We start from the raw sequence: 27,330 nt of genomic DNA, 5'->3' as shown, positions 1-27,330 counted from the left end.
TGATGTATTCTACACTCCTGGAAATTGAAATAAGAACACCGTGAATTCATTGTCCCAGGAAGGGGAAACTTTATTGACACATTCCTGGGGTCAGATACATCACATGATCACACTGACAGAACCACAGGCACATAGACACAGGCAACAGAGCATGCACAATGTCGCCACTAGTACAGTGTATATCCACCTTTCGCAGCAATGCAGGCTGCTATTCTCCCATGGAGACGATCGTAGAGATGCTGGATGTAGTCCTGTGGAACGGCTTGCCATGCCATTTCCACCTGGCACCTCAGTTGGACCAGCGTTCGTGCTGGACGTGCAGACCGCGTGAGACGACGCTTCATCCAGTCCCAAACATGCTCAATGGGGGACAGATCCGGAGATCTTGCTGGCCAGGGTAGTTGACTTACACCTTCTAGAACACGTTGGGTGGCACGGGATACATGCGGATGTGCATTGTCCTGTTGGAACAGCAAGTTCCCTTGCCGGTCTAGGAATGGTAGAACGATGGGTTCGATGACGGTTTGGATGTACCGTGCACTATTCAGTGTCCCCTCGACGATCACCAGTGGTGTACGGCCAGTGTAGGAGATTGCTCCCCACACCATGATGCCGGGTGTTGGCCCTGTGTGCCTCGGTCGTATGCAGTCCTGATTGTGGCGCTCACCTGCACGGCGCCAAACACGCATACGACCATCATTGGCACCAAGGCAGAAGCGACTCTCATCGCTGAAGACGACACGTCTCCATTCGTCCCTCCATTCACACCTGTCGCGACATCACTAGAGGCGGGCTGCACGATGTTGGGGCGTGAGCGGAAGACGGCCTAACGGTGTGCGGGACCGTAGCCCAGCTTCATGGAGACGGTTGCGAATGGTCCTCGCCGATACCCCAGGAGCAACAGTGTCCCTAATTTGCTGGGAAGTGGCGGTGCGGTCCCCTACGGCACTGCGTAGGACCCTACGGTCTTGGCGTGCATCCGTGCGTCGCTGCGGTCCGGTCCCAGGTCGACGGGCATGTGCACCTTCCGCCGACCACTGGCGACAACATCGATGTACTGTGGAGACCTCACACCCCACGTGTTGAGCAATTCGGCGGTACGTCCACCCGGCCTCCCGCATGCCCACTATACGCCCTCGCTCAAAGTCCGTCAACTGCACATACGGTTCACGTCCACGCTGTCGCGGCATGCTACCAGTGTTAAAGACTGCGATGGAGCTCCGTATGCCACGGCAAACTGGCTGACACTGACGGCGGCGGTGCAAAAATGCTGCGCAGCTAGCGCCATTCGACGGCCAACACCGCGGTTCCTGGTGTGTCCGCTGTGCCGTGCGTGTGATCATTGCTTGTACAGCCCTCTCGCAGTGTCCGGAGCAAGTATGGTGGGTCTGACACACCGGTGTCAATGTGTTCTTTTTTCCATTTCCAGGAGTGTATATTTGTGGCATTGTGATCGTGTAAGTGTATTGAGTGCTTCTAGGTCTGTGTTACTCCATTTCACTACTCCAAATGAGTAGGTCAATATTGGTATAGCATAAGTATTTATAGCTTTTGTCTTGTTTCTTGCTGTCAATTCTGTTTTCAGTATATTTGTTAGTCTTTGTCTATATTTTTCTTTTAGTTCTTCTTTAATATTTGTATTATCTCTTCCTATTTTTTGTCTGTATCCTAGATATTTATAGGCATCTGTTTTTTCCATCGCTTCTATGCAGTCGCTGTGGTTATCCAATACGTAATCTTCTTGTTTAGTGTGTTTTCCCTTGACTATGCTATTTTTCTTACATTTGTCTGTTCCAAAAGCCATATTTATATCATTGCTGAATACTTCTGTTATCTTTAGTAATTGGTTGAGTTGTTGATTTGTTGCTGCCAGTAGTTTTAGATCATCCATGTATAGCAGATGTGTGATTTTGTTGTTCCAGTAATATTGTATCCATAATTTGTTTTATTTAGCATGTTGGATAGTGGGTTCAGAGCAAGGCAAAACCAGAAAGGACTGAATGAGTCTCCTTGGTATATTCCACGCTTAATCTGTATTGCCTGTGATGTGATATTATTTGAATTTGTTTGGATATTAAGTGTGGTTTTCCAATTTTTCATTACTATGTTTAGGAACTGTATCAATTTAGGATCTACTTTGTATATTTCCAATATTTGTAGTAACCATGAGTGGGGTACACTATCAAAAGCTTTTTGGTAATCAATGTATGCGTAGTGTACCGACCTTTGTTTAGTTTTAGCTTGATATGTCACCTCTCCATCTATTAACAGTTGCTCTTTACATCCTCGTGCTCCTTTGCAACAGCCTTTTTGTTCTTCATTTATAATTTTGTTCTGTGTTGTATGTGTCATTAATTTCTGTGTAATGACTGAAGTTAATATTTTGTATATTGTTGGTAGGCATGTTATGGGGCGATATTTAGCTGGGTTTGCTGTGTCTGCTTGATCTTTAGGTTTCAGATAAGTTATTCCATGTGTAAGTGTATCAGGGAATGTGTATGGGTCTGCAATGTAACTGTTAAATAATTTAGTTAGATGTGAATGTGTTGAGGTGAACTTCTTTAGCCAGAAATTTGCTATTTTATCTTTTCCAGGGGCTTTCCAATTGTGAGTAGAATTAATTGCTTGGGTGACTTCATGTTGCAAAATTATCACTTCAGGCATTTGTGGTATCATCTTGTACATATCTGTTTCTGCTTGTATCCACCGTGCGTGCCTGTTATGTTGTAACGGGTTTGACCATATGTTGTTCCAGAGGTGTTCCATGTCTGTTATGTTTGGTGGATTGTCTATTTTAATGTGTGTGTTATCTATTGTCTGGTAAAATTTCTTTTGGTTTGTGTTGAATGTTTGGTTTTGTTTCCTTCTATTTTCACTTTTTTTGTATCTTCTAAGTCGTTTGGCCAATGCTTGTAATATCTGCTTCTTTTCATCCAATTGCTCTATCGCTTCTTGTTGTGAGATTTTACCTAACCTTTTTCGTTTTTTTTCTGACATTTCATTTCTTATAAATTGTGTTAGGTGTCCGATGTCTTTTCTCAGTTTTTCTATTCTGATCTGTAGCCTGTGTTGCCATGTTGGTTTTGTGGGTTTCTTCTGTGTGTTGGTTGGTTTTGATCTCTGCATAGTGTGTATATTTAGTGTAGTGAGTGCTCCTATATAAACCAGTAGTTGTAACTCTTCCATAGTTGTGTTTTCATTTATTTTGTTGTGTATGATTGTGTTGATAGTTTTTATTGTTGTTTCGACTTGTGGGTTATTTGGCGTTCTATGCAAGAATGGTCTAATGTCTGTATTTGTGTCTTTGTATTCTATATATGTCAGCTGAAATTTTTCTTCTAAATCTAACATGTGTGTCACTTCGTGTTCTATTTGTGCTTGTTCTGGTGGCTGTCTTAAGATTTCGTTTTCCTCTGACTGTTTAACCTCTGACTGTTTAATTGATGCGTGTTGTTCTTTGTTTGTTTGCTCTGGGATGTTTGAGTCCATTACTGTATTTTCTTCTTCTTCTGATTGCACATTATTTTGTTCCTGTACTTGTTGTTTGATGTTTTCTAATTCTGACTGGGGTATCCTGTTATTTTTGATTATTACACGGATCTGATCAGCTAGTCATTGTTCTGTTAAAAATTTTAATTCTGGGTATCTGGTAATAAATGTTGTGTATACTTGTGATCTGTATCCAGTTGTGTTGGTTCCTAGGTTTGTTGCTTGGTAATAACAGAACGTGAGGTGTCGATTAACTTCATCTGACCATCTCATCCTCTGTCTTTGTTTTCCTTCTAGGGTGGTTGCAGGAAGCATATCCTGCAAAACACCTCTATTTGGATTTGAATTATTTTCCAGCTGGCTAGCAGTGTCGTTACCATTGTGGGTGGGCATAGGGTTCAAGCGTCGTCCCCGACCATGATGGCGCTTGTCCGAGGCTTCTTTAGTTCTGTCCTGAACCAACTAATCACACTAAAAGGGGGGTTAGCCCTATTAGTGGTTTGTTCTTTTCGTCGCCTTTTTCGACTGGCAGAACATACCGGAGGGCTATTCTTTTCCCGGGCCTCCACGGGAATTATTATTATTATTATTATTATTATTATTATTATTATTATTATTATTATTATTATTATTATTATTATTATTAGTATAAATTACTATTCTTTCAAGAAATCTAAGCGGTCTGCTGGTCTGTTCCACCAAACAAACATTAAAACACAACTTCATTTAGCACAGGTTTCAATTGATAATCAATTTTCTCAATCCTGTTGTCTTCCTTGCCATTCAGAACCCCAACTGATTTTTTCTGGTGTCAAATTTGTTCATCAATGTATAACAGTTAATGTCATCTTCAGTGCTTTGTTTCATATCTTATCTCAATCTGTGTGAACAGATTTTTTTTTTTATCTCGGCTGTCCTATATGGCTCTCATTCTTCTTGGTCCTTACTCATATTCAGACCCCGCAAACAAATGTTTTCCTTCACATTAAAAAAAATTGGTTCAGCTTTTATTTTTTTCCTTTCAAGTTATGGCAAACAGTTCCACAGATAGTTTGGACTATTTGGTTCTAACCTTTAATCCATGAACAGCTGTAACAGACACTACACCCCAAATAAAGAAAACAAGAAATACATGTATGTATTTTTCATATAACATTACTTTTCCTTAATTTTTTCATATTCAAAAATTAAAGTTTTTGTAAATATCGTAAGCTTGGGCCTGGGATTTACAATGCACTGGTGTGCAAAATTAAGGAGGAATAGAGCTTTCACAAGATGTGTCACTGTCAGGTAACACAGCTTGATGGAATTTGGGCCATACATAGACAGAACTGTTGGAGTATAGTACAGAAGGTAACTGAAACAAATATTCAGTGAGATGACCAATAATTACACTTCTATTCACACACAATAATAACACAAAAGTAACTGTGATTTATGGTGGTCTCCTGCACACGAAATGCACACAGTGAGAAAATGGTCTTTAACAGGGTGTGTGATCACCACAGATGACATTGCATTCTCTGCAACATGCTCCCATGCTGGCCACAAGGTGTGGTTTAAAACTGTTGGATGGTCATTGGTGCATGTAGGCATGCTGCAATATGTCTCTCTAACGCATCCCACACATTAGCGGTGGGGTTTCAGTCGAGGGAACACACGGGCTGGTTCACTTGTCGAAGATCCCTTCATTCCGAGAGCTGTTCCACCTGCACTGTTTGATGTGCCCACACATTGTAATCCAAAAAATGAAGTCAGGGCTGATTGCACCCCAGGGAAGGCGCACATGAGGAAGGAATCCAGTGTCACAATAACAATGAGCAGTGAGCATGCCATGTTCAAAGATTTGGAGGTCCGTATCCCGATGCAACATTATGCTTCCCCACACCGTAACATCTGCACTGACAAAACAATCATGCTCTACAATGTTTCTGGGTCCATTACATGTTTTCAACTCTTACCATATGAGGGTACATCCAGCAATGTTTGTAGTGCTTACACCACGACGTGTGATGGGACTGCAGGGCTCTATCGCGTATGTCAACAGCCGTTCGCAAGCAGCCAATTGGCAAGTAAGATTACAGACACAGAACGTGCAATGTATTTGAAAAAGAGCGCCCATATTCCTTAAGTTCACAAGGTGTTCTGAATAATAGTCAGTTTAATTCTGTGGTGTACGAAATAAAACTCAAGTTACAATGAAAATACTGAGATATTTACATAATCTCTTAATTCTGGCAGGTCGGCTTACATTATACATGTATCAGCACATCTTAACTCCAATATATGGTAAAAATAATAGGCAAGCCATGGCTGGGGCACTTTGTGTTACACTTCTGACATTTCTGCTCCCTTGTGTTATATTCGTCCATCATGTATCAATGCCGTCCATGCTATAATCTTCTAACACAAAAGCTGCAAAATTGTGCAGATAGTATTCCATCTTATAACAAAAAATCTAACAATATTTAAATTAAATTCATAGCCAAATGTTTCATTAGGCCTATATGGACTGAGAGATTTTAATTGTATGAAATACTAAGGAGAAGGTGAAGAGAGAATCATTCACCTTGCGATGCCTCTCCTCTGCTTCTTTCAAAATACGACCAAGTTTTATCTGAGCTCGACGATGTTGTAAAATCAAGTTGTCCAATGTTGCCATTTGCTGGTTTGCAATGGCCCGAATTTCTGCCTCATCAACTCTAGGTTCTGCTGCTGCAAAGCTATCTCGCTGTAGAGCTGCTACTGGATCATTAGCAGGCATCACTCTGTATCGCCCCTGATTTAACAGCTGCTTCAATTTCTCAGACTGAAACAAAATTACAAACATGCATAAGAAAAACTATCACCCCATCTTCAAGAAACTACTATATTCAGCTGACTTACTGTAAGTAAAGACATGTGCAAATTCCTGAACAGCAACTAATAGCTTTAAATGGAGTTAATGAATCTGAGCACATGAGAGTAATCTTATCCGAAACGTGCACAGTGCAGTTCCAATGTGTTGACATTAACTCTTTGTCATTGTTTAAGTATGCTGCTGACTAAAAAGTAAAAATTTTAAGAAGTTTTTCTATTTATTTGTTTTATTTAACAATAAGTGATATACTAACTGGATAACAACACTGACCAGTATTCACAGTAAATAGATACCACCCTTGTAAGTAAAGAATCAGTTGCTTTAAACTACTAAACTGTACCTCCCATTTACCATATATCCCTGTCAATGCATATTATTGGCTGATCAATGAGGCACATGTAATGAAGATACAACTGGATGTGAAGTATGACTGAGTCCCCCCCAGCCATTAACACAAGCACCCCCATCGTTTTTTAACAAACTGTGCTACTACCAAATGAAATTCAGCCAGAGAAATTGAGAAATACAACTAAACAAACAGAACAGCATTTGCAATATTTAGTTTGCAAACTACTGATGGTGTTAATATTGATTACAAAATAGTGTGGTACCAGTAACCAAATTACAAAATTTACTATGAAGATTAAAAATATGTAAACAAGCAATACCCACAGTCTGAGAGGCAAAACGAAGAAGAAGAAGAAGAAGAAGAAAGATTACACAGTTGCTAAGTCCTACAGAGCATCAATCCAATGTAAAATTATTTAAACATTGTGATCGTCAACTTTTGTAAAGCCAGGGCAAATGAAAAGTTATTCCAGTAACTACAATCAGTAAGTACAGGGTTTCAGTCCATGTCATTTTAAAAGCATTTGTGTGTAAAAATAAATTTAACAAACTCTTACAAAATTTCATAGTATTAATGAAACTCCAATAGTAAAGAATTAAAGAAGTCCTAAGTAATGCCCCACTGCTTATAACAGCCACTACAAAGGTATTTTGGATTTGTAATTTTATTTTTATTAATATGTACAGATATTTCAAACACACTGAGTACTTAACTGGATTGAACTTGCTGTTATAACAATGAGAGTCTCAAGGATCTGATCGAAAAACTTGAGAGTAAATAGAAAATACAGCTGTAAGTAAGGACACATTTTTAAACTTCCAGAAGTCTTGAAAACAAAAGTATAGCCTGAGTTTTGAAATTCGGCCTAACACTGCCTGAAGAAAAGTCCAGCACGCAGCAGAAACCATTAACCACATATTAAATTAATATTATTACTTTGTAACCACAGTCATACATGACTTATCACATATTCTGATTTATGGCACTAAAGAGACTTTTGCACCAACTCATTCCTCTTGTTACGAAAGTGTCAAAGTCATTAGACATTTTGAGTTTTGGAAAAGAAATCTGTAAAGAACAGGCAAAACTTTTATCAACTACTACAATTATGTCACACGAGCGATTTATATTTGCTACAGTTAAATTTAAGAACTTCACAACAGGAACAGAGGAAAGCATGAGATGATCCATTTATGGTGAGGTCATTACAGATAGAGCATAAGCTCTAACTGGGGAATGACTAGGATGGAAGTTACCTATATACTTCTCAAAATAATCATTACAGCATTTGCCTTAAGCCATCTTAGCAACCCCCCAAAAAACCTAAATCTGGATGGCAATTAGAACTGTTGTCCTCCTGCATGAGAATCCAGTCCAGTGTCTTACGACTGCTCCACCTTGCTTTGTATTTCATTTTAAGAAGCTAAAACACAAATCACTCCTCCAGTGCATCAGAACACAAGAATGAATTTGGAGAAATTGGTGGCACCAAAAAAATGGAAATCTTAAAAGGACTGAAAATTACTCAGATCATGTGAAACCATAAATTCACATAAAATGTAGAATGTCAAAACAGATCAATGTGAAATGGCAACTGCCTGTTGTACACATGTATAGTTTTGAAATAAAGAAATTTGTTTTTAGAAGCCCAAGAAGCTAAGTAAAATGTGTATTATACTGAAAATTATGAATCATATCTTTACAATGCACACATTTTATCAGAAATAATCATTCCCAAACAAAATTTTGTAATCTTTACTTCACAAGACAATGATGACGTTAATGGGTGTTGAATTGTATGGGAGAGTAACCAAACAGGACACTGGTACATTATTTTTAAAAGTGTAGCTACAACAAGAATCCAACTTGTACACATTACAAACCCATTGTTAACTTGTGAACTACACTCATCTACACCTACATGCATATTTCACAAGCCACCATATGGTGTATAGCAGAGGGTACCATGTAACACTACTATTCCACTTTCCTAACACAATCAAAAATGGAGCGAGGAAAAAACAACTATCTACATGCCTCTGTAAAAGTCCTAATTTCACTTATCTTGTCTTCACAGGCCTTACACGAAAAGTATGTAGACTCATTCTGCAGTCAGCTGCAATTACTTGTCCTCTAAATTTCTTAATGGTGTTTCACAGAAAGAATGTTCTCTCCGCTCCAGGGATTCCCGTTTCAATTCGCGAAGTATCTCCAAAACACTCGTGTGTAGAGCTAATCTACTGGTAACGCAGTAACACACCTAGTAGCATGCTTCAGATTTGTTTCACCATCTTCCTTGAATCTGACCTGGTGGGGATCCCAAACACTCACACAATACTCAGAAATGGGTCATAAAATTTGGTTCCTCTCTTTGTAACTAAGCATAGTACGATGAATATACTGACCGATTATTTCATATCTACACAGTTATGCAAGAGACTGCACAAACATTAGCCACAACTTAAAAATTAAGTCACATACACAATGGCACAAATTGTTCATATTTCTTAACTTTTAAACAAAGAATGGTACGTAGAGTGTCTGTAATCCTGTTGACTGTATGGAATATGGTTTACAAGAAAACAGAAAAAAAGCAATAAATTTTTACTGGCCAAAATCTTTTGGTATGTACATTGACAGTGAATGTTTAGGTCAACAGACTGAACATGAAACCTCACTATTTATCATTTAAAGTTATATAACAAAATTAATAGTTATGTTGTGCAATGATCAAATACCCAAAACTTCTTAAACACTTCAAAACAGCAGATAACTGCAATGTATGGTTTAGAGAGAAGTGACACGTAACATTTTGCAGTGGATACTCATTGAAAACTATTTTATATGTTAATAAGCTACCAACATATAAAGTGTCCAGTAATGTCAAATCAATACATGTCAGCATACAGCATGTTTTATCAGTCATGGACTTCACTTGAATAGTAAAGGAAAATGCATGTTTGGAAAGTTGACAAGTGAAGCAACTGAAAGTAAGCTCCTACAAACAGTCAGGGAACTGGCGTGGTACGAACAATGTGTAAAACCCATTACTGAATCATCAGCAGCAGCCATTTCAACAGAAAACAACAGCAGTGGACCAGCCAGAACTGCAGATACAGTCACATCAACAGCCCCTTGTTCATTGCACCAAAAGCACGTATGTGAGTAACTGTAGTGAAGATTTTTTTATGGACTATCATACCCCAGTGCAACCAAAACTGTAAATACCGAAGCATTACACTCTCTACCTGTCATTGCTGACAACAGAGCTTTAATTATGCATCTAAATGTGCAATCAATCAGAAACAATATATATGTATTCCTAAACTCAAACCCATGCCATGATTTTTTGTGTAAACAAACACATGCTGAGACTGCTCTGTATATTGCAGAAGGATTTCAATTAACTAGAGTGTACTGTAGACGCAAAAGTAGACATGGAGGAGTTGCTATTTTTGCAAACAAAAACTTTAACACTGACTTTGTAACACAAAAAGTTGATCAATTTTTGCATGGAATAACTTTTTGAAACTGTTGCATTATTATTTTATAAACCAAAGTTAGTGCTTCTCTCTATTTATCACATCCCAACCTCCAATATGAATCTGTTTATTGATCAAATTGAGACTATAATGCTAGTAAAATACAGGCACCACACAATAACATACATTGGTGATGTGAATATTGACATCACACATAAAACACCAACTGTCACCCACTTTCAAAACCTGCTAAGATACAACAACTTTTACTGCGTGAATGACAAGCCAACCTAATTAGATGCATGTCTGGATAACAATCTCCAATTTGATGAAAGTTGAATATCAGTATGGAGTATATTATTATCTGACCACCACAGTCTATGGCTGATGGTCAACTGTGAAAACTATCCTCCTAAACAACCCACTCACATTAAGAAGATGAAATTGTTATAAAGCTGTTCCATAGATACAGCAAAAATTATCATGTGGGATTGAGTATATACTTGTGACAAGAACACCACTTTTAATTAATTTATTTATTAATATACAAACAAGCTTAGTTCAAAGCTGCTACCCACAAGTAATTACAAAGGTGAAAACAAATGGTGCATAAAACGAAAAAGGCAGAACAACTGGTTTACAACCGAATTACGTAACTTGAGAAACGCTGTCACTGTCCTACATAAAATGGCTAAAACTGGTAACCTAGAATTGTAGGACAGGTACAAAGAAATACAGACAGCAAAGTAGAGAGCCAGTGGTGCTTTTATTGAAAATTCCAGAAACAAAGTAAAACTACCTGGAATATAATAAAATAGCATGGAAACACAAAAACAGACAAAAAACTCCTATGTTGCCAGAATTATTAAATAAATTCTTTGTTAACAGCACTAAATGCTAAGCTCCTGCTACCTCTACACCAGATGATGGGACCTTCTGGAAGTAATCTTAACAGCATACCTGACCTAAATAACTTGTCTTTTAAATGGAAACTGGATACCTGCCAAAAAGTATTCAAATTTATCACAAACCTACAGTGAAAATCTCTACAGCTTCTCACACACCATCTTTAAACAAACAATTGATATTATTGTTACCCCTCTTACCTTTCTGGTCAATAATACTTTTCAGACATGGAAATTTTCCAAGGTCCTGAAGGTTACTGCTGTTATCCCAATTTATAAGAAATGGGACAAAAACAGGACTGAAGGTTATAGTTATCATCCAATATTGCTCATACCAATAATATCCAAAGTAATAGAATGTCGTATTAACTTGCAACTTAACAGTTATTTTGAGGCTCACAATCTTGTCTTCCTCTTTACTCTTTGGTTTTAGGCCTGGTTCATGAACAGTAAATGCAGTAGAAACACTTGTCACTGATATTCTTGACAATTTTGAGGAAACTTGCTCAACTTGTGCCTTACTACTAGATCTAAGTAAAGCATTTGATACTGTGCTGCATGGAATATTTATAAATTAGCTTGAGTGCTATGGTATCAAGAATAATGAACTGGCTTAATTAAATCATACTTGAATAGCAGAACTAATGTGTTTATGGTAAATAACTGTCAATCAAATGCCCTACCATTTGTTAGAGGTTAACCACAACGTTTAGTACTTAGACCCTTCCTTTTCCTGGTGAACATGAATGACCTGCCTACTTTCTTGCCTCATAAGGCTGTAACATATGGTGATGACACTACTGTAATTACTGTGGATAACAACTTGGAGGAGGTGAGGAAAAAAACAAAACAAAAGCAATGCTTGAAAAGTTTGCCGTATGGCTCCACAATAACAAACTTCTCCTAAACAATAGCAAGACAAACTATGTACTTCTTCCTGCACAAGCTAAATGAAAAAGTAAATGATTCCAACTCTGTTAGACTTCTCAGAATCCACCTGGATCCCAAATTGACTTTGAACAGCCACACAGAACAGTTATGTAACAATCTACCCAGAGTAGTCTTTCTGTTAAGCAAATTAAAAATGTTTGTTAGTAAACAACAACTATGCCTTTTTTTAGTCAAATCTACAATATGCAATAAAACTGTGGGGTAATTCTCCTGGCACTCAGTATTCATGCAGCAGGAGTAAGCTAGAAGAGCAATTACAGGAATCACAAGCTGAGAATCACATCAAGAGCACTTTCAAGAGCTAAACATCTTGACTGTACCTTCCCTTTTATACTGAAACAGATCTTATTTCCATAAAAATATATAAATACATTACCTTGTGGACCAGCCATTCATTCGCATGAAACTATAAATAGAAATGATCTAAACATAGAATTTACAAGACTGCACCATTAGATGATTAGTGCTTTCATAGTGTTAAGGAATTTGAATGTACATAGTAAATATCCTCATCCCCATGTACTGTTCAAACTCACCACTTCCTGAAAAAAATTAAGCTATCTGAAGGAAACAAAAAATTCAATATTGTGTGTTCCTCAAACTATTAGAGTGAATGCAAAAACTTACATATGTACGAGTGTGTATAGCATTACCAGTTCCAAGTCCACATCAATTTGACACTTATAAAGCAAATTTCAAGCATTAACATGGTAAACTATTAGATATGATGTAGAACTTGAAATGTAAAATTGTCTATTTCAACATATATAGGCTAACAACAAATTTTTTAAAAACCACATCCCATATTAATGTTAGAGAGATAATGTCAAAACAGTATGTTTTGCAATACATAGTATTGAACTGCATGCAATATTTCACATAGCTATGACACTGTATATTAGTACCTTCAAGGTAGCGATGACAATATCTCGTGCTTGAAGTTCGCCTTCTAAATAACTAAGAAGTTTGAGAAGATCAGTCTTGCTGAGTTCCATCTTTGGATTTCTCTGAAACAAAAAAAAAGGGGTTGCCCATGTTTATAATGAACAATGCACAACAACAAAAAAGTAACAGATATATAAAAATCCAGGAGTTCCCCCAAACAACTCTTTCTTTACAAGAGAGCTGTGAATACTTCTCAGGCTATATCTTTAAAAAAAAAAATTTATGAAAAATATACTCATGCATGGTTCTACAATTCAACTAAACTGATTTAAGGCACAAATTGTGAATCAAAATAACTATCATGAAAAAAGTACTCACTCACTTTCAATATATGCCCATTTCAGTATGTGAACTTTGCACAAATTCTATTCCAGTGAGTAGATTCCATACCTGAATTGTGATTCCGAAAAAGTTTGCAAAATACACATTTGCAATTGCTATAGTCTTTTCACCGACATCAAAACTTTTCCAACCACAAATTTCTTTAGAACTGGAAATAGATGAGATAAGAGGTGGCAAAATCCACCACTTATTGTTTTACCCTTTGCAAAGTAATCAATAAGACCTTTTGTATCCCACAAAACTCTTGACATCTGTTCCAGTACATTAAAGAGATTTCTCCATCAGTTTCCATCCAACGCCCTATATCTGACAGAGTCATGAATCCACATTTTCTCCGTAGTAACACATTTGAGCATAAAATCAGTTGTGTTCTTTCTTAAAATGTCCAAGCATTCCTCCTCAAGTTTGTTTTCAGTCAGCATTCAACAAATACAGCACCCATTTTACACAAAGCTATCTCATCATTAATTATTTCATAAAATGTGCAGCACTCTGGCATCTGAAATGCCTATGGCATGGGCTGTTTCATGTCTGTTCCCTGCTGATCAACCAATCTTGCACATCCCCAATTTTTTCATCTGTGGTTGCAATTTTGAGACACTTTCACATGGATTATCTTCAATAAAAGTACAACCACATTGAATTCAGCAGCTCATTTCTTAACTGTTGCAAATAAAGGAGCCATTTCGAAACTGTTAAACAAAAGGGGGAGGAGGGGATACATTCTGAAAAACTGCTTTGTGCTGAACTTCATTTATCCATCATGGTAACGTGACGGCTACTTTGTCCATTTAATAGAAACAGACACAATGTAATTACTTTAAAAAGCTGCACACAGAAACCTAAAATACAGTTTAAGTCAATATTTAACTTCTTATTGTGCATCATGAAGCAACATACCTGAAACAAAATTCCATTGGGGCCCTTACTTTTTCTTGTGTATATCAATGACCTTTCATCAGTAACATTACCAATGCCAAGTTTGTTTTGTTTGCCGATGATACAAACATTGCAATAAATAGCAAATCAAGTGCAGTCTTAGAAAGATCAGCCAATAAAATATTTGTGGACATTAATCACTGGTTCCTAGCCAATTCTTTCTCACTAAACTTTGAAAAAACACACTACATGCAGTTCAGAACTTGTAAGGGGTGTCCCAAGAGTATATGTCTAACATATGATGACAAGAAGATAGAAGAAGTGGACAGTGCTAAATTCTTGTGATTACAGCTTGATAATAAATTCAACTGGGAGGAGCACACCACAGAACTGCTGAAGCGTCTTAACAAATCTCTGTTTGCAATGCAAATTTTGTCAGACATAGAGGATATAAAAATGAAAAAGCTGGCATACTATGTTTACTTTCATTCCATAATGTCATATGGGATTATTTTTTGGGGTAATTCATCAAGCCAAGCTAAAGTTTTCCGGGCACAAAAACGTGCAGTAAGAGTTATATGTGGTGTGAACTCAAGAACATCCTGCAGAAGCCTGTTTAGGGAACTAGGGATACTAACTACTGCTTCCCAATATATTTATTCCTTAATGAAATTCGTCATTAAAAATATATCACTTTTTCAAACCAACAGCTCAATTCATGGAATCAATACTAGAAATAAGAATAATCTTCACAAGGATTTAAAGTCACTTAGTCTTGTACAAAAAGGTGTGCATTATTCAGGAACACACATTTTCAATAACTTGCCAGCAGCCATAAAAAGCTTAACAACCAATGAAATTCAGTTTAAGAGAAGCCTAAAGGATTTATTGGTGGCCAACTCCTTCTACTCCATTGATGAATTTCTTAGTAAAGCCAACTGATTTGTATATAAGTACAACATAACTTCTGCACAATTTCAGTGCAGTAATGTGTTCATTGAAAATGTGTGTGTGTGTGTGTGTGTGTGTGTGTGTGTGTGTGTGTTGTGTGTGTGTGTGTGTGTGTGTAAGTATAATCTAACTTCTGCACCATGTCAGTGCAGTAATGTGTTCATTGTAAATAAGTATTACAGTAGTTGTATTACATGTTTATTACCTTATAAATAAATAAAAAACTTTATTTTAAATTCAGTGCATTAGTATTTGTAAAATGACTCTTAGTGTTCATTAAAAAATGACGATCATTCCACTTGGGACCTGTGGAATGGTACATTAGCTTACTTGTTTTAGTTGTAAATATTTGTCGTGTATTGTTGTTTTTCTGACATGTTCCACATCCTGGAGGACCTCCTCACTACGGATCAATTGGAATGAAAGTAAATCTAATCTAAATGGTTGACCTGGACCCTAATTTTTAACTTGCTGTTGTGAGCCCTTTGCTCACGATATAACAACAACAAACACAGAACTGCCTGAAAGACATTAGAAAGTGCTAGAAGCTGATAATGTGACAAACTAAATTAATTACTCTTAGCATTCCACCCCCCAAAACCCATTTCCACACAACATCACAAGGAGATGAACACTGCTGATGGCTGGCACAGAAATAATGTAAACCTATTTTGCAAACTTTATGGTTCATGAACAGTTTGCTATACACATGAAATTAAATCTTGTCCTCTTATTTATAAAAGGATTGTTTCACTTATGCCTCTCTTATTAACTGAATTACACACTAAGCAAAAACTAAACTGATCTGAAATGTTACTTTAGATAATACAAACCTAAAGGCAGTGAACAATTAACCTCAAAATTTTAATCCTCCTTCAGACTACATGAAATATTCAACTGCACTGCATAATTTTCTCATCAAAGTCAAACCATACATATTCTGTAGGCAAGCCAATTCTCCATATTGTGTTTATAGAATAGCCACACAATTTTCTCTCATAAAAGAATGCATTATAAACAAACTGGACAGTGAAATACAGTGTATGATACAAAAAATGATAAGATGTAAACACATTCATAAAAGTAATGAATTTATAAATGAGCACTGTGACACAAATAAATAATTGACATTTAGAGTACTACAATCACATCCCCTATATACATCATGGTATGGAATCAAAGTACGTGTGGCATATATTTGTATATTACTTACCAAACTGCCCCAATACAAGCCTGTAAAGTATTGGTGTCCAGGTGCTGTAAAGCACTGGTATAGCATTCACAGGATAATTCATTAACTGGCAACCCTCATACACAGGGTGTCCATAAAGTCTCTTTACAACTTCAAAATTTTATTGCAACAGCAGTGGTTGAAATATTTTAACAAAATTTCTTTTATTGTAATCACTGTTTACTAAAGTTTTTATATATACTAAAATTTTGTGTTTCAGATACTCTGTTAATGGAAGGAACTCAACCTCTATAAAATGGCAACTCCTCAAGAGAAGGCACAATGTGTGTCCTGGTTTATTGAGACAAAATCGGATGTTCAGACTCAACGAAACTTCAGAACGAAGTATGGAAGAGATCCACCATTGAACCCTTCAATCCGCACATGACAAAAAATTTATGAAGATAGGGACAGTGTTGGATAAAGGGAGGAGCGGGTGACCAAGATCATCTGAGGAAAACATAGATTGCGTTTTAAACGTCTTCACTCGTTCACCTATGAAGTCAATCCCCACTGCTGCCAGACAGTTGCAACTACCATGTTCAACTGTGCATAAGGTCCTCCACAAGAACTTACAGTTGTATGCTTACAAAGTGCAACTATTGCAGATACTTGAGCCAAATGACAAGCCAAAAAAGACAGAGATTGCACTCAACATGCTGGAACACCTTTCGGAGGATAAAGCATTCCTCAAGAATTTGTTTCAGTGACAAGGCAACTTTTCATGTTTCTGTGACATTAAACAGACACAATGTGCGAGTCGGGGGATCTGAACACTCTCCATGTGACTAGGGAGCTTCACCAGAATAGTCCAAACGTGAATGTGTGGTCTGGAATCGTATGCAACCGAATAATTGGTCCATTTTTCTTCAGCGGGTCAATAATTACTGTAGATGTTTACCTCAACCTTCTGACCGAATATGTAGCACCACTGGAAAATTCCAGCAAGATGGTGCACCACCACACTGGGGACTGCATGTTCATCAGTTCCTCAATGAAACATTTCCAGGCAGATGGATTGCGAGGGATGGGCCAATTCCTTGTTCGCCAGATATCACACCCTTTGACTTTTTTTTTTACGGGGGGTATGTACAAGATATCATGTATCAAACACAGATACGGGACATTGCTGACTTGAAGCAAATGATTCATAATGCCATTGCCACCATTAATGACGCTATGCTACAGTGAACATGGCAAGAAATTAAGTACAGTTTTGATGTGCTTCATGCAACTAAAGGCATCCATATAGAGGTCTATTAAACACTGTCAAAAAAAATTTTATAAACACTGATTACAATAAAAGAAATGTTGTTAAAATATTTCAACAACTGCCGTTGTAATAAAATTTTGAAGTTGTAAAAGGACTTTATGGACACCCTGTATATTTAATAGGTGTCTTTTGAACAGGAAGTACATACAGAATGAGACCTCTGCTGACATGGGAAAAATCCTTGAACATTTTGGGCAGCCTGTGACTTTCTCTTACTATATTACTTCCCAGAACACCAGTGAAATAAATAATTCTGGCACTATATTGCAGCTAGACAATGACCGGTAATAGTTATCTGCCATAAACACCATGCCTTTTACACAGTAGGGCCTACATCAGATAACCAATTCTCCCGTAGCCTGTTCACTTATCAGACATGCTACAGACTGAACCATGTATGAGATAATGTCACATAACTGGTTCGGCAGAATTTTACAGCCACCAGTGTCAAGTGCCTCTGACTAAGAGAAGCTGCTTGGAATCTAGATCTGAATAACATATTCAAGTACCTCTTTGATTTAGTATCACAACACATAGACCCTATCCCTGCAATTTCACAAAACAGTGACTTGGTTTCACAAATATAAGTGTGGCAATATCAAATATTACTGCTGGCCAAACACAGTGTAATGTAATACTTTATGCAAAATGTGTGGCATTTCACTAGTCATGTAATGTTATTATCCAAAGTGTCTTGAACTGAGATCTATATGAGATTCATAAGATATTACCACATATTGCTGTTGTTAACAAGATAAACATAACCACGTCTTCCAAATTGCTTTAAGCACCTACGCTGATGAGCCAAAAAATTATGACCATGTGTTTAATAGCATGTTGCTCCACTTCTCAAACACAGTACAACAGAGATTCTGCTTGGCATGAATTCTACCAAGTCCTCGACAGGATTCCAGAAGTATGTGGCACCAGACATCTATGCACAAGTCAAAAAATTCCTATAAATTACAGGATGGTGGTTTATAAGCACACAGCTGGCACCTGACGTGTGTTCCTGTGGGTACAGATCAGGCCCACCTGCTGACCAAAACATCAATTTGAGTTCACTATAATGCCCCTCAAACGACTGTAGCACAATTCTGACCATGCAACATGGAAATTTATCCTGCTGGAAGATTTCATTGCCGTAGGAGGAGACTTCAAGCATGAAGCAAAGCAGATAGTCTGCAATAATGTTCACATAGTTCAACACTGTCATGCTGTCTCTGATTACCGCCACAGATCCCATGGACACCCAACTCACTGCACTCCATAGCATAATTCTGCCCTAAATGACCTGCATCTGTGGTGTGGCGCAGGTTTCATGCAGCCATTCACCTGGATAACGCCGTGTAAGGACCCAACCATTGACCTGGTGTAACAAGAAGTGTGATTCATTCAACAGGCGAAACGTTTTTATTGATCCACGGTAAAACCTCAGTGATGCTATGCCCACTGCAATCATAACTGATGATGTCATTGGATCTATACAGTAACACATAGGGGCTGTGTGATGTGGTGCTCAGTGTTTAACAATGACATTTGAACAGTGTGCTCTGAAACACTTGTGTCTGCACCATCATTGTACTCTGTCATCACATCTGCCACAGATTGCTGCCTCTCCTGGATTACACAATGGGTGATCCTTTGACCTCTACATTTTGTGAAGACACATGTCGTTCAATACCACATGGCCTACTTGTTGTTTCACCATACTTCAATCACTTTCCATAGGTGCTCATGACAGCAGTATGCCAAGCTTCACCATTTTAGAGATTCTCGTTTCCAGCTGTAGGGCAATAACAATGTGCCCTTTGTCAAAACCGCTTACAGCAACAGGTTTCTGCATTTGCTGCTCGTATCTTCACTATCATTAGTACCAATTTGTCTCTCTTCTGCTTATATGCTTTCCTTACTGTAGCATGTGCTCGCAACATCGCCAGGAGGCATTCAGACTCGCAGTGGGCAGTGGTCACAATGTTTTGCCTCACTGGTGTATTAAATTAAAACATAAGTACAGAGTCAATGAACATTTAAATTTGTCATGCAAGTAAGCTATAATTGTTCCTCCATGGAGTCACAGGTGCCGTTTGTAATGAAACAGCCATTACACAGACACCGATATTCCACAATTCAATAGACCAACATGGAGACTAATGATGTTATGGCTTTTATCGGACTACAATAGTGTCTGAAAATGTACATTCCAAACATAATCAATCTGTCTTTTAGTTTCTGACAAAGCCATAAGGCAAAGAGTAAATATGTGTTCAATCTGGAACATTTGAGAGACAGACAACATTACAGAAGTCGTGTCATTACATTTTCCAATGTAGCATTAAGTGCTCTTGTGATTTCTGAAGCAAAATCATAACAAGTATCAGCTGTGAATCTTCCCTATACTTCTATAATCACCAACACCTTGTATATCTCATGAGTATTATTTCATTTTAAGTATATTTGAGAACTGACAAAAATGACACTGGCCCATGGGTTACAGCCATTTGTAGCAGGTGATACACTTCTGTTTTTTGGCAAAATTATTGCCAATAATTTGGGGGATGTGTTCTATTCCCTCCTTGGACATAAATGAAAAACTTTATGGATTTACTAACAAGCTTACTTAACTATATGACAAATATGCTCCCCTAAACACTGGAAAAGTAAGGACACCTGCACCTTGGCTAACTGAAGAACTAAAATGGCTCAAATATCGCAGAGATGCTGCACATTGGGCATACAAACTATGCCCTATGCTTGAAAATCATATTGCTTACAAGCAGAAGCAGAACAGAGTCAGTCAAGCCACAAGAAATGCTACACTCAGGCATCCCATACATTAAGCAACAACAGAAATAGACCACGTGTCCTATGGAAAAACCTGCATGGTCTTGGTAAAGGTAAAAGCTGCCGCTGATCCCACTGTCCCAGCTGAAGAACTGAACCAGTACTTCATGTCACCTACAATCACAGTTGAACGACAAACAGAACAGAGACTCATTGATTACTTTATGAAGGTAAATGACTGTGGCCACAAAAAAATTCCACCTAAAGCATGTTACTTGCAATACCATCCAAAAAGCCATCATACCTATCAGATAAGCATCTACTTGACATGATGGCACCACAATCCAAATAATGAACGTTATTACGACCCGCTACTTGCCCACTGTAACAAGTATCTCCAACCACTACTTAACCACAAGTATTTTCCCTGAGATCTGGAAACTGGGCCTAGTTAAGTCACCGCCTAAAAAAGACATTCCACAGCACCCTCTCATTAACGACCTATTTGCATTCTTCCTGTGCTGTCAAGGCCTTAGAATATTTAGTCCACAAGTCCATGACCAGCTAATAAACTATGTAACTACGAACAGTCTACTAGAAGAATACTAATCAGGTTTCTGCAAACATTGCAGCACATTATCTGCCTTAATAAAGGTATGAGATGGCCTCAAGCTTGCCATGAATGCACAAGAGGCAACTATCACATGCTTCTTAGACTTACTTGCTAAACTTAACAGTCTAAATTTCTTGGCAAGTGCAGTGCACTGATTTTGTTCATACCTAATGTCTCACCACACTGTGTCATGTCCAGCACCATGAAGTCACAATGGAGGCAGATAGTATCACATGTTCCCCAGGGTTCAGTATTAGGTTCTATAATATTCCAACCTGGAGTTTCCATTCTTTGATTTTTTTCTTTTCATTGTCTGTCAATGATGTGTCATCAGTTTGGCCGTACTGCAAATACTATATACACACAGACGACTTCCAATTGTGTCTAAGTGCAATACTAACAAAGATGAAGACTGTTATCGAGAACCTCAATACCAACCTGCGTGCTTTATCAAAATGGGCAGAGTATAGACTGTTAAAGCTCAACCCCCCCAAAATCCACATGGTACTGGTCAGTCTTTCTATGCTCATTAGTATGAAATATTGGGAATCCTTACCATCTTTAATCTTAAACGGGGCAAGTATCAACTTCTCTCCCTCAGCAAATAGTCTGGGAGTATCATTAGACGAAAATCTAAATTGGACTCAGCACATAACTGCAATGTGCAAGAAGGTATCAGCATCTCTCCATGTCCAACAAAAATATAAAAAAGTTCTTCCCTCTTCACCTGTAAAAGAAACTTTTACAAGCATTTATACTTCCAATCACTGATTACAGTGATTTTATCCTGCAAGGTCTTTATCATGAGAGCTCATGGTGGATGGAACTAGTTATGAATGCCTGTGTTCATTACATCTGTGATGCTTAACTCTTTAGTCATATTTTACCGTCATATGCACAGCTATCCTGGTTGCATGCAGACAAGTGCACAGATTGCCATACCATCTGTCTTTTCTACAGTCTTATCAATGTACACTGTCCCTCATATCTCTCCTTGACCTTAAGGCTCTCCTTTGAACAACATGGCAGAAACATCTGTTCCCATCACAGCAAAATCATTTCTGTACCTCTGAATCATTAGCCACTTTCTTGAAGTCCATCTCAGTAGCAGAAATCCAACTCTGGAATAACCTCCCTCATCGTATTAAAGAACTGAATAACATCTCCAGTTTAAAAAGATAGTTAATGACATATCTACTGAAACAACAATAATGACAACCATGGGCCCTGTATGCACTTGTCACCCCCATTTCCTAGTATTTTTTGCTAGTGCAATCTCCTTAAATTTCCTTTCCCCAGGACTCACTATATCAGAAAATCTCCATTTTGCAAACATTCTTTTTAGACCTGCCACTGTCATGTCATCATTGATATTTTTTCCATTATATTATTATTATTATTATTATTATTATTATATTACTATTAGTGACAGCAGCAGCAGCAGGAGTAGTAATAGAACAAATGCCAGTATTAATATTATTAGTTCATAGTCAGTATTATTTACTCACACTGTCTCTATAGACAGAGAAATCATTCTAATACTGTTTGTCACATTAAAATTGTTGTTTCTTTGGTAACTATGGTTTAAAAATGATACTGTATGTGTAAAATCCTGGCCCAATGTCTAGAAGACCGGATGGCCCTTACCAGATCAGGTTAAATAAATAAGAGCCAGAAACTGTTCCGCCACAATGTACTTGTGTGAATTTTATTAATACATAGGGCATTCAAAAAGTTTTGCACGGTAGTCTCTAATTTTTTATTTTTTGCAGGAGGAGAATGAATTTTTTTGTGAACATACTTGGAGCATTTAGCTATAAGTTGGTATATAAAAGAATTTTCTTTTATTTACAGGTGAGCCATAATGGACCGTGAAGTAGATGGCAGGTTGCAACAACAGGCGGTGCTGGACTTCCTCTTCAAGACCAGGGATGACTCTGCCCCATCAATTCACAGGAAGCTGCTCCCTATTTATGGGGAGGACACAGTGGATCACAACAGTATCCAGCGGTGGTTGCAGAGGTTTAAAGTAGGTGATTTCTCTCTACTGGACAATCCACAATGCGGTACAGTAACTCGGGTACAGAAAAATCTGTGCACGTTGGGTGCCTAGATTATTGACAAGAGAAATGAAAACAATGAGGAAGAATGTGTGCGAGGGTTTGAAGAAGACCTTTACTGAAGAGTAGAAACAGTGTTTTCACGGTGTCATTACCCAGGATGAAACATGGTTGTTTTTGTCCAAATCTGAGAGCAAAACCCAATCCATGGAGTGGCATCATCCGGGTTCCCCTCGGAAGAAGAAATGAAGACTCTCACGAACAGCAGGCCGAAAGGTGATGGCGTCCTTCTTCTGGAATCAGTGTGGTATCATTTTCATTGGTTTTTTGGAACCTGGCTCCACAATTAACCGAGACCATTACTGTTTGTCATTGGACAAGCTGCGACGTGCCATCAAGACCCATCGACAACAGATTTAAGGTCAGCTAACTGGACTACACCATGACAGTGCCAAACCCCATAGAGCCCTTAAGACACAGGAGAAAAAACAGGAAAATGGGTTGGAAAATTGTTCCTCATCCTCCCTACAGCCCAGACTTGACTCTGTCTGATTTTTACCTCTTTGGTTATCTGAAGGCCCACCTGCGTGGTAAAACATTTGGTAGTGAGAAAGGCCTTATTTCCTGTGTCAAGCAATGGTGTAAAAGTCAATACCCAGAATTTTACCAAAGTGCATTTATATCATGGAAAGAATGTTGGGCCAGGTGTGTCACAGCTGATGGAGGCTACATTGCGTAGGCCGAATGTATAGCTAATTGTTCCAAGTATGTTCACAAAAAATTTCATACTACTCCTGAAAAGAGAGAGAGAGAGAGAGAGAGAGAGAGAGAGAGAGAGAGAGAGAGAGAGAGACGGCTACGCAAAACTTTTTGAATGTCCTTTGTAATTAAATGACAACACTTACGTAGTGTTATAAAAATGGGGGAATTTTTATTTTAGAAAACCTACCTATATTAACTCGTCAATACTACACTGAAGTGCCAAAGAAACTGGCATCAGCATGCATATTCAAATACAACATGCAGAAGACGGCACTGTGGTCAGCAACGCCTATATAAGACAACAAGTGTTTGGCGCAGTTGTTAGATCGGTTACTGCTGCTACAATGGCAGGTTATCAAGATTTAAGTGCATTTGAATGTGGTGTTATAGTCACCGCACAAGCAATGGGACACAGCATCTCCGAGCTAGCGATGAAGTGGGGATTTTCCCGTACGACCCTTTCATGAGTGTACCATGAATATCAGGAATCCGGTAAAACATCAAATCTCCGACATTGCTGCGGTTGGAAAAAGATCCTGCATGAACAGGACCAACGACAACTGAAGAGACTCTTTCAACATGACAGAAGTGCAACCCTTCTGCGAATTACTGCAGATTTTAATGCTAGGCCATCAACGAGTGTCAGCATGCGAGCCATTCCACAAAACATCATCGATATAGGCTTTCAGAGCCAAAGGCCCACTTGTGTACCCTTCATGACTGCACAACACAAAGCTTTGTGCCTCACCTGGGCCTGTCAACACCAATACTGGACTGTTGATGACTGGAAACATATTGCCTGGACAGACAAGTCAAGTTACAAATCGTATCAAGTGGATGGACATGTATGGATATGGAGACAACCTGATGAATCTATGGACCCTCCATGTCAGCAGGGGACTATTCAAGCTGGTGCAGGCTGTAATAGCATAGGGCGTGTGCAGGTGGAGTGATAATGGACCCCTGATATGTCTAGATACCACTGGCAGGTGACACATATGTAAGCATCCTGTCTTTATCACCTGCATCCATTTATGTCTATTGTGCATTCCGACGGATTTGAGCAATTCCTGCTGGACAATGTGACACCCTACACATCCAGAATTGCTAAAGAGTGGCTTCAGGAATGCTCTTCTGAGTTTAAACACTTCCGCTGTCCACCAAACTCCCTAGACATGAACATTATCGAGCATATCTGAGATGCCTTTCAAGGTGCTGTTCAGAAGAGACCTACACCTCCTTGAACACCTAGAGATTTATGGACAGCCCCGCAGAATTCATGATTTCGGTTCCCTCCAGCACTACTTCAGACGTTAGTCAACTCCATGCCACGTCATGTTGCGGCACTTTTTCTTGCTTGCGGGGAAGGGCTACACTATATTAGGCAGGTGTACTAGTCTCTTTGGGTCTTCAATGTAATTTCAACCCCTTCAAAGTACACCCCTTGAGATGTAATGCATTTCTGTCACTGTTTTTCCAGTCTTCAAAGCACTTCTGCAACACAGTTCTGTGTATCGCATTTAGCTCTTTTAGTGATACTGTTTCTACATCTTCAGTGATAAGACATCATCTTTTACAGCTCTTTTCAGCTTGAGGCCAATGTGCAGTGAGTACAGGAGCTGATACATCACCACAATATAGTTTCTGGTTCACAATGCACGGACAAGAAGTTAAGTGTGAGCAAGCAGCAAGAATATTATCATACAAAAATTTCCTTGAATCTTCCAAGTACTTCACGCAAATGGCATAGAATTTACACACAGCAGCCTTTACTGACCATACAACCTGGTGGTAAAAACTTTCGGTGCACAATACTAATGAAATTCAAGAACACTGAAAGTAGAACCTACACATTACATTGAACTTCATGAGTGTTTTTGCACCTTAATTCCTCAGAAAGTGTTTCATCATCAGATATAACCCAAATGGCCTATCTGAATTGTCATGAACTACATTCAGCAGATCTTCAGCACTGTTGATTTGAATGGTTTGGGTCAAAATCCAACAATTTTAAATTAATTTTTCTGTCTCACATCTCATGGTCAAAACATGTGAAAAATTGCTTAGAATGAGCCAAATGACAGACTAACATCATGAGCATCCACACAAACAGTGATTCAACGACTTAATGACTACTTTCTTTACTTTTTTGATAGTGATATCAGTTATTGATCTTAGACATCAAGAGTACAAGTCGCCAAGTCTGCCAGAAGATATGACACATGATCATACACAAAGAGGGTGCCACATGAGAAAACCGGCCTGCAAAGAGGCGCAACATAGTTACGGTCAGATGCCAAAGTATGTCATGGTTCCACCTAAAGGCATACAAATACTTCAAAACTGAACATCCATATGCAAGATGCGGATATAAGTGGATGCACATCTCCACTCTGAATGTTTATCAATTGTTGGTTTGATGTATCAACACTGTGCCTCAAGACAGCATCAGGATTAACTACAGTTGCCACCCTGAAGACCCATCTGGATGTTCTAGTAGTAATGTTAGTCATCATTCACTATATTCAGGACTAGACCAGTGTTCAAAGATTAATCAGTACAAGTGCACAAAGTTAGGCATCATCTTCAACTCAAGTTACATAATTTATAATTTCATTTACCAAATTACTGTAAATTGTTGCTAATTTGTGTTGCCTTCAGTTTTATAATACTTTGCTTAAATATATTTGGCCCTGTGATAAGGCTGTATAGCTTGTGCATAAACGCAAACCATATCCATAACAGCACTACTTTGTTGTTCCTCTTGCCACATTTATGTTTGACACCAAAAGTATTGGTGAATAAAATACAAAAACCTGGCAACAGAAGTGATATAAAAAAACTACTGATTATGAAAAACAGTGATGACAAACATTTTGCTTTGAGGACAAAAGAGTAAAAACCTGACGAGTGAACATGAACCTTCCCTAACAACATGATAGAAATTCTACCTTTAAACTAGTGTGGCAGTCTGAATATTTTCTATTTTGGCTTAACTTAATTCCTTTTCATGAAGATATTTCAGAATTTCATATACTGTTCAGAATTTGATTTTTCAGAAAGGGCTCAACCACATAGCCCCTTCTTCTTCTTCTTCTTCTTCTTCTTCTTCAAAAATCTCTACAACACAAGAACTTCGAGAAATGGCTATCAAAATTAGAACAGAAACAAGAGGTTCAACAAAATTTCATGACACCACTGCCCTTTCTAGCTTTCAATTGGAAGATAGGATCCTGGATGATCTTTTTCTCACTACTTAAGCACCATTTCATCATTCACAAATTATCAGGTAATGTTTAGTGAACAGCTTTTCTTCTTCTCAACACTGATGTGAAAATTTTCAAATGAACTCACAAGCTTTATCCTAAAGTAGATCTGGTGACACTATAATATATAGAAATTAAAGATAATGTACAATTTTGTTTAGAAGCTCAAGCACCCATAGTAACATCCA

General features: G+C 38.2%; 1 protein-coding gene across 1 annotated transcript in view; it reads right to left on the bottom strand.

Moving 5' to 3' along the window:
- LOC124721117 (CTTNBP2 N-terminal-like protein) overlaps positions 1-27,330 on the bottom strand; it is a 220,521-nt gene that overhangs the window by 142,503 nt on the left and 50,688 nt on the right. The window contains 2 exon segments of the mRNA XM_047245933.1: positions 6,059-6,298; positions 12,942-13,043. Of these exon segments, the coding sequence (XP_047101889.1) occupies positions 6,059-6,298; positions 12,942-13,043 (342 nt within the window).

This window comes from Schistocerca piceifrons, chromosome X, assembly GCF_021461385.2.
Source record: "Schistocerca piceifrons isolate TAMUIC-IGC-003096 chromosome X, iqSchPice1.1, whole genome shotgun sequence".
NCBI classification, from domain to species: domain Eukaryota; kingdom Metazoa; phylum Arthropoda; class Insecta; order Orthoptera; family Acrididae; genus Schistocerca; species Schistocerca piceifrons.
The sequence above is the reverse complement of the archived record's forward strand: the minus strand, read 5'-3'. Positions and strand labels throughout refer to the sequence as shown.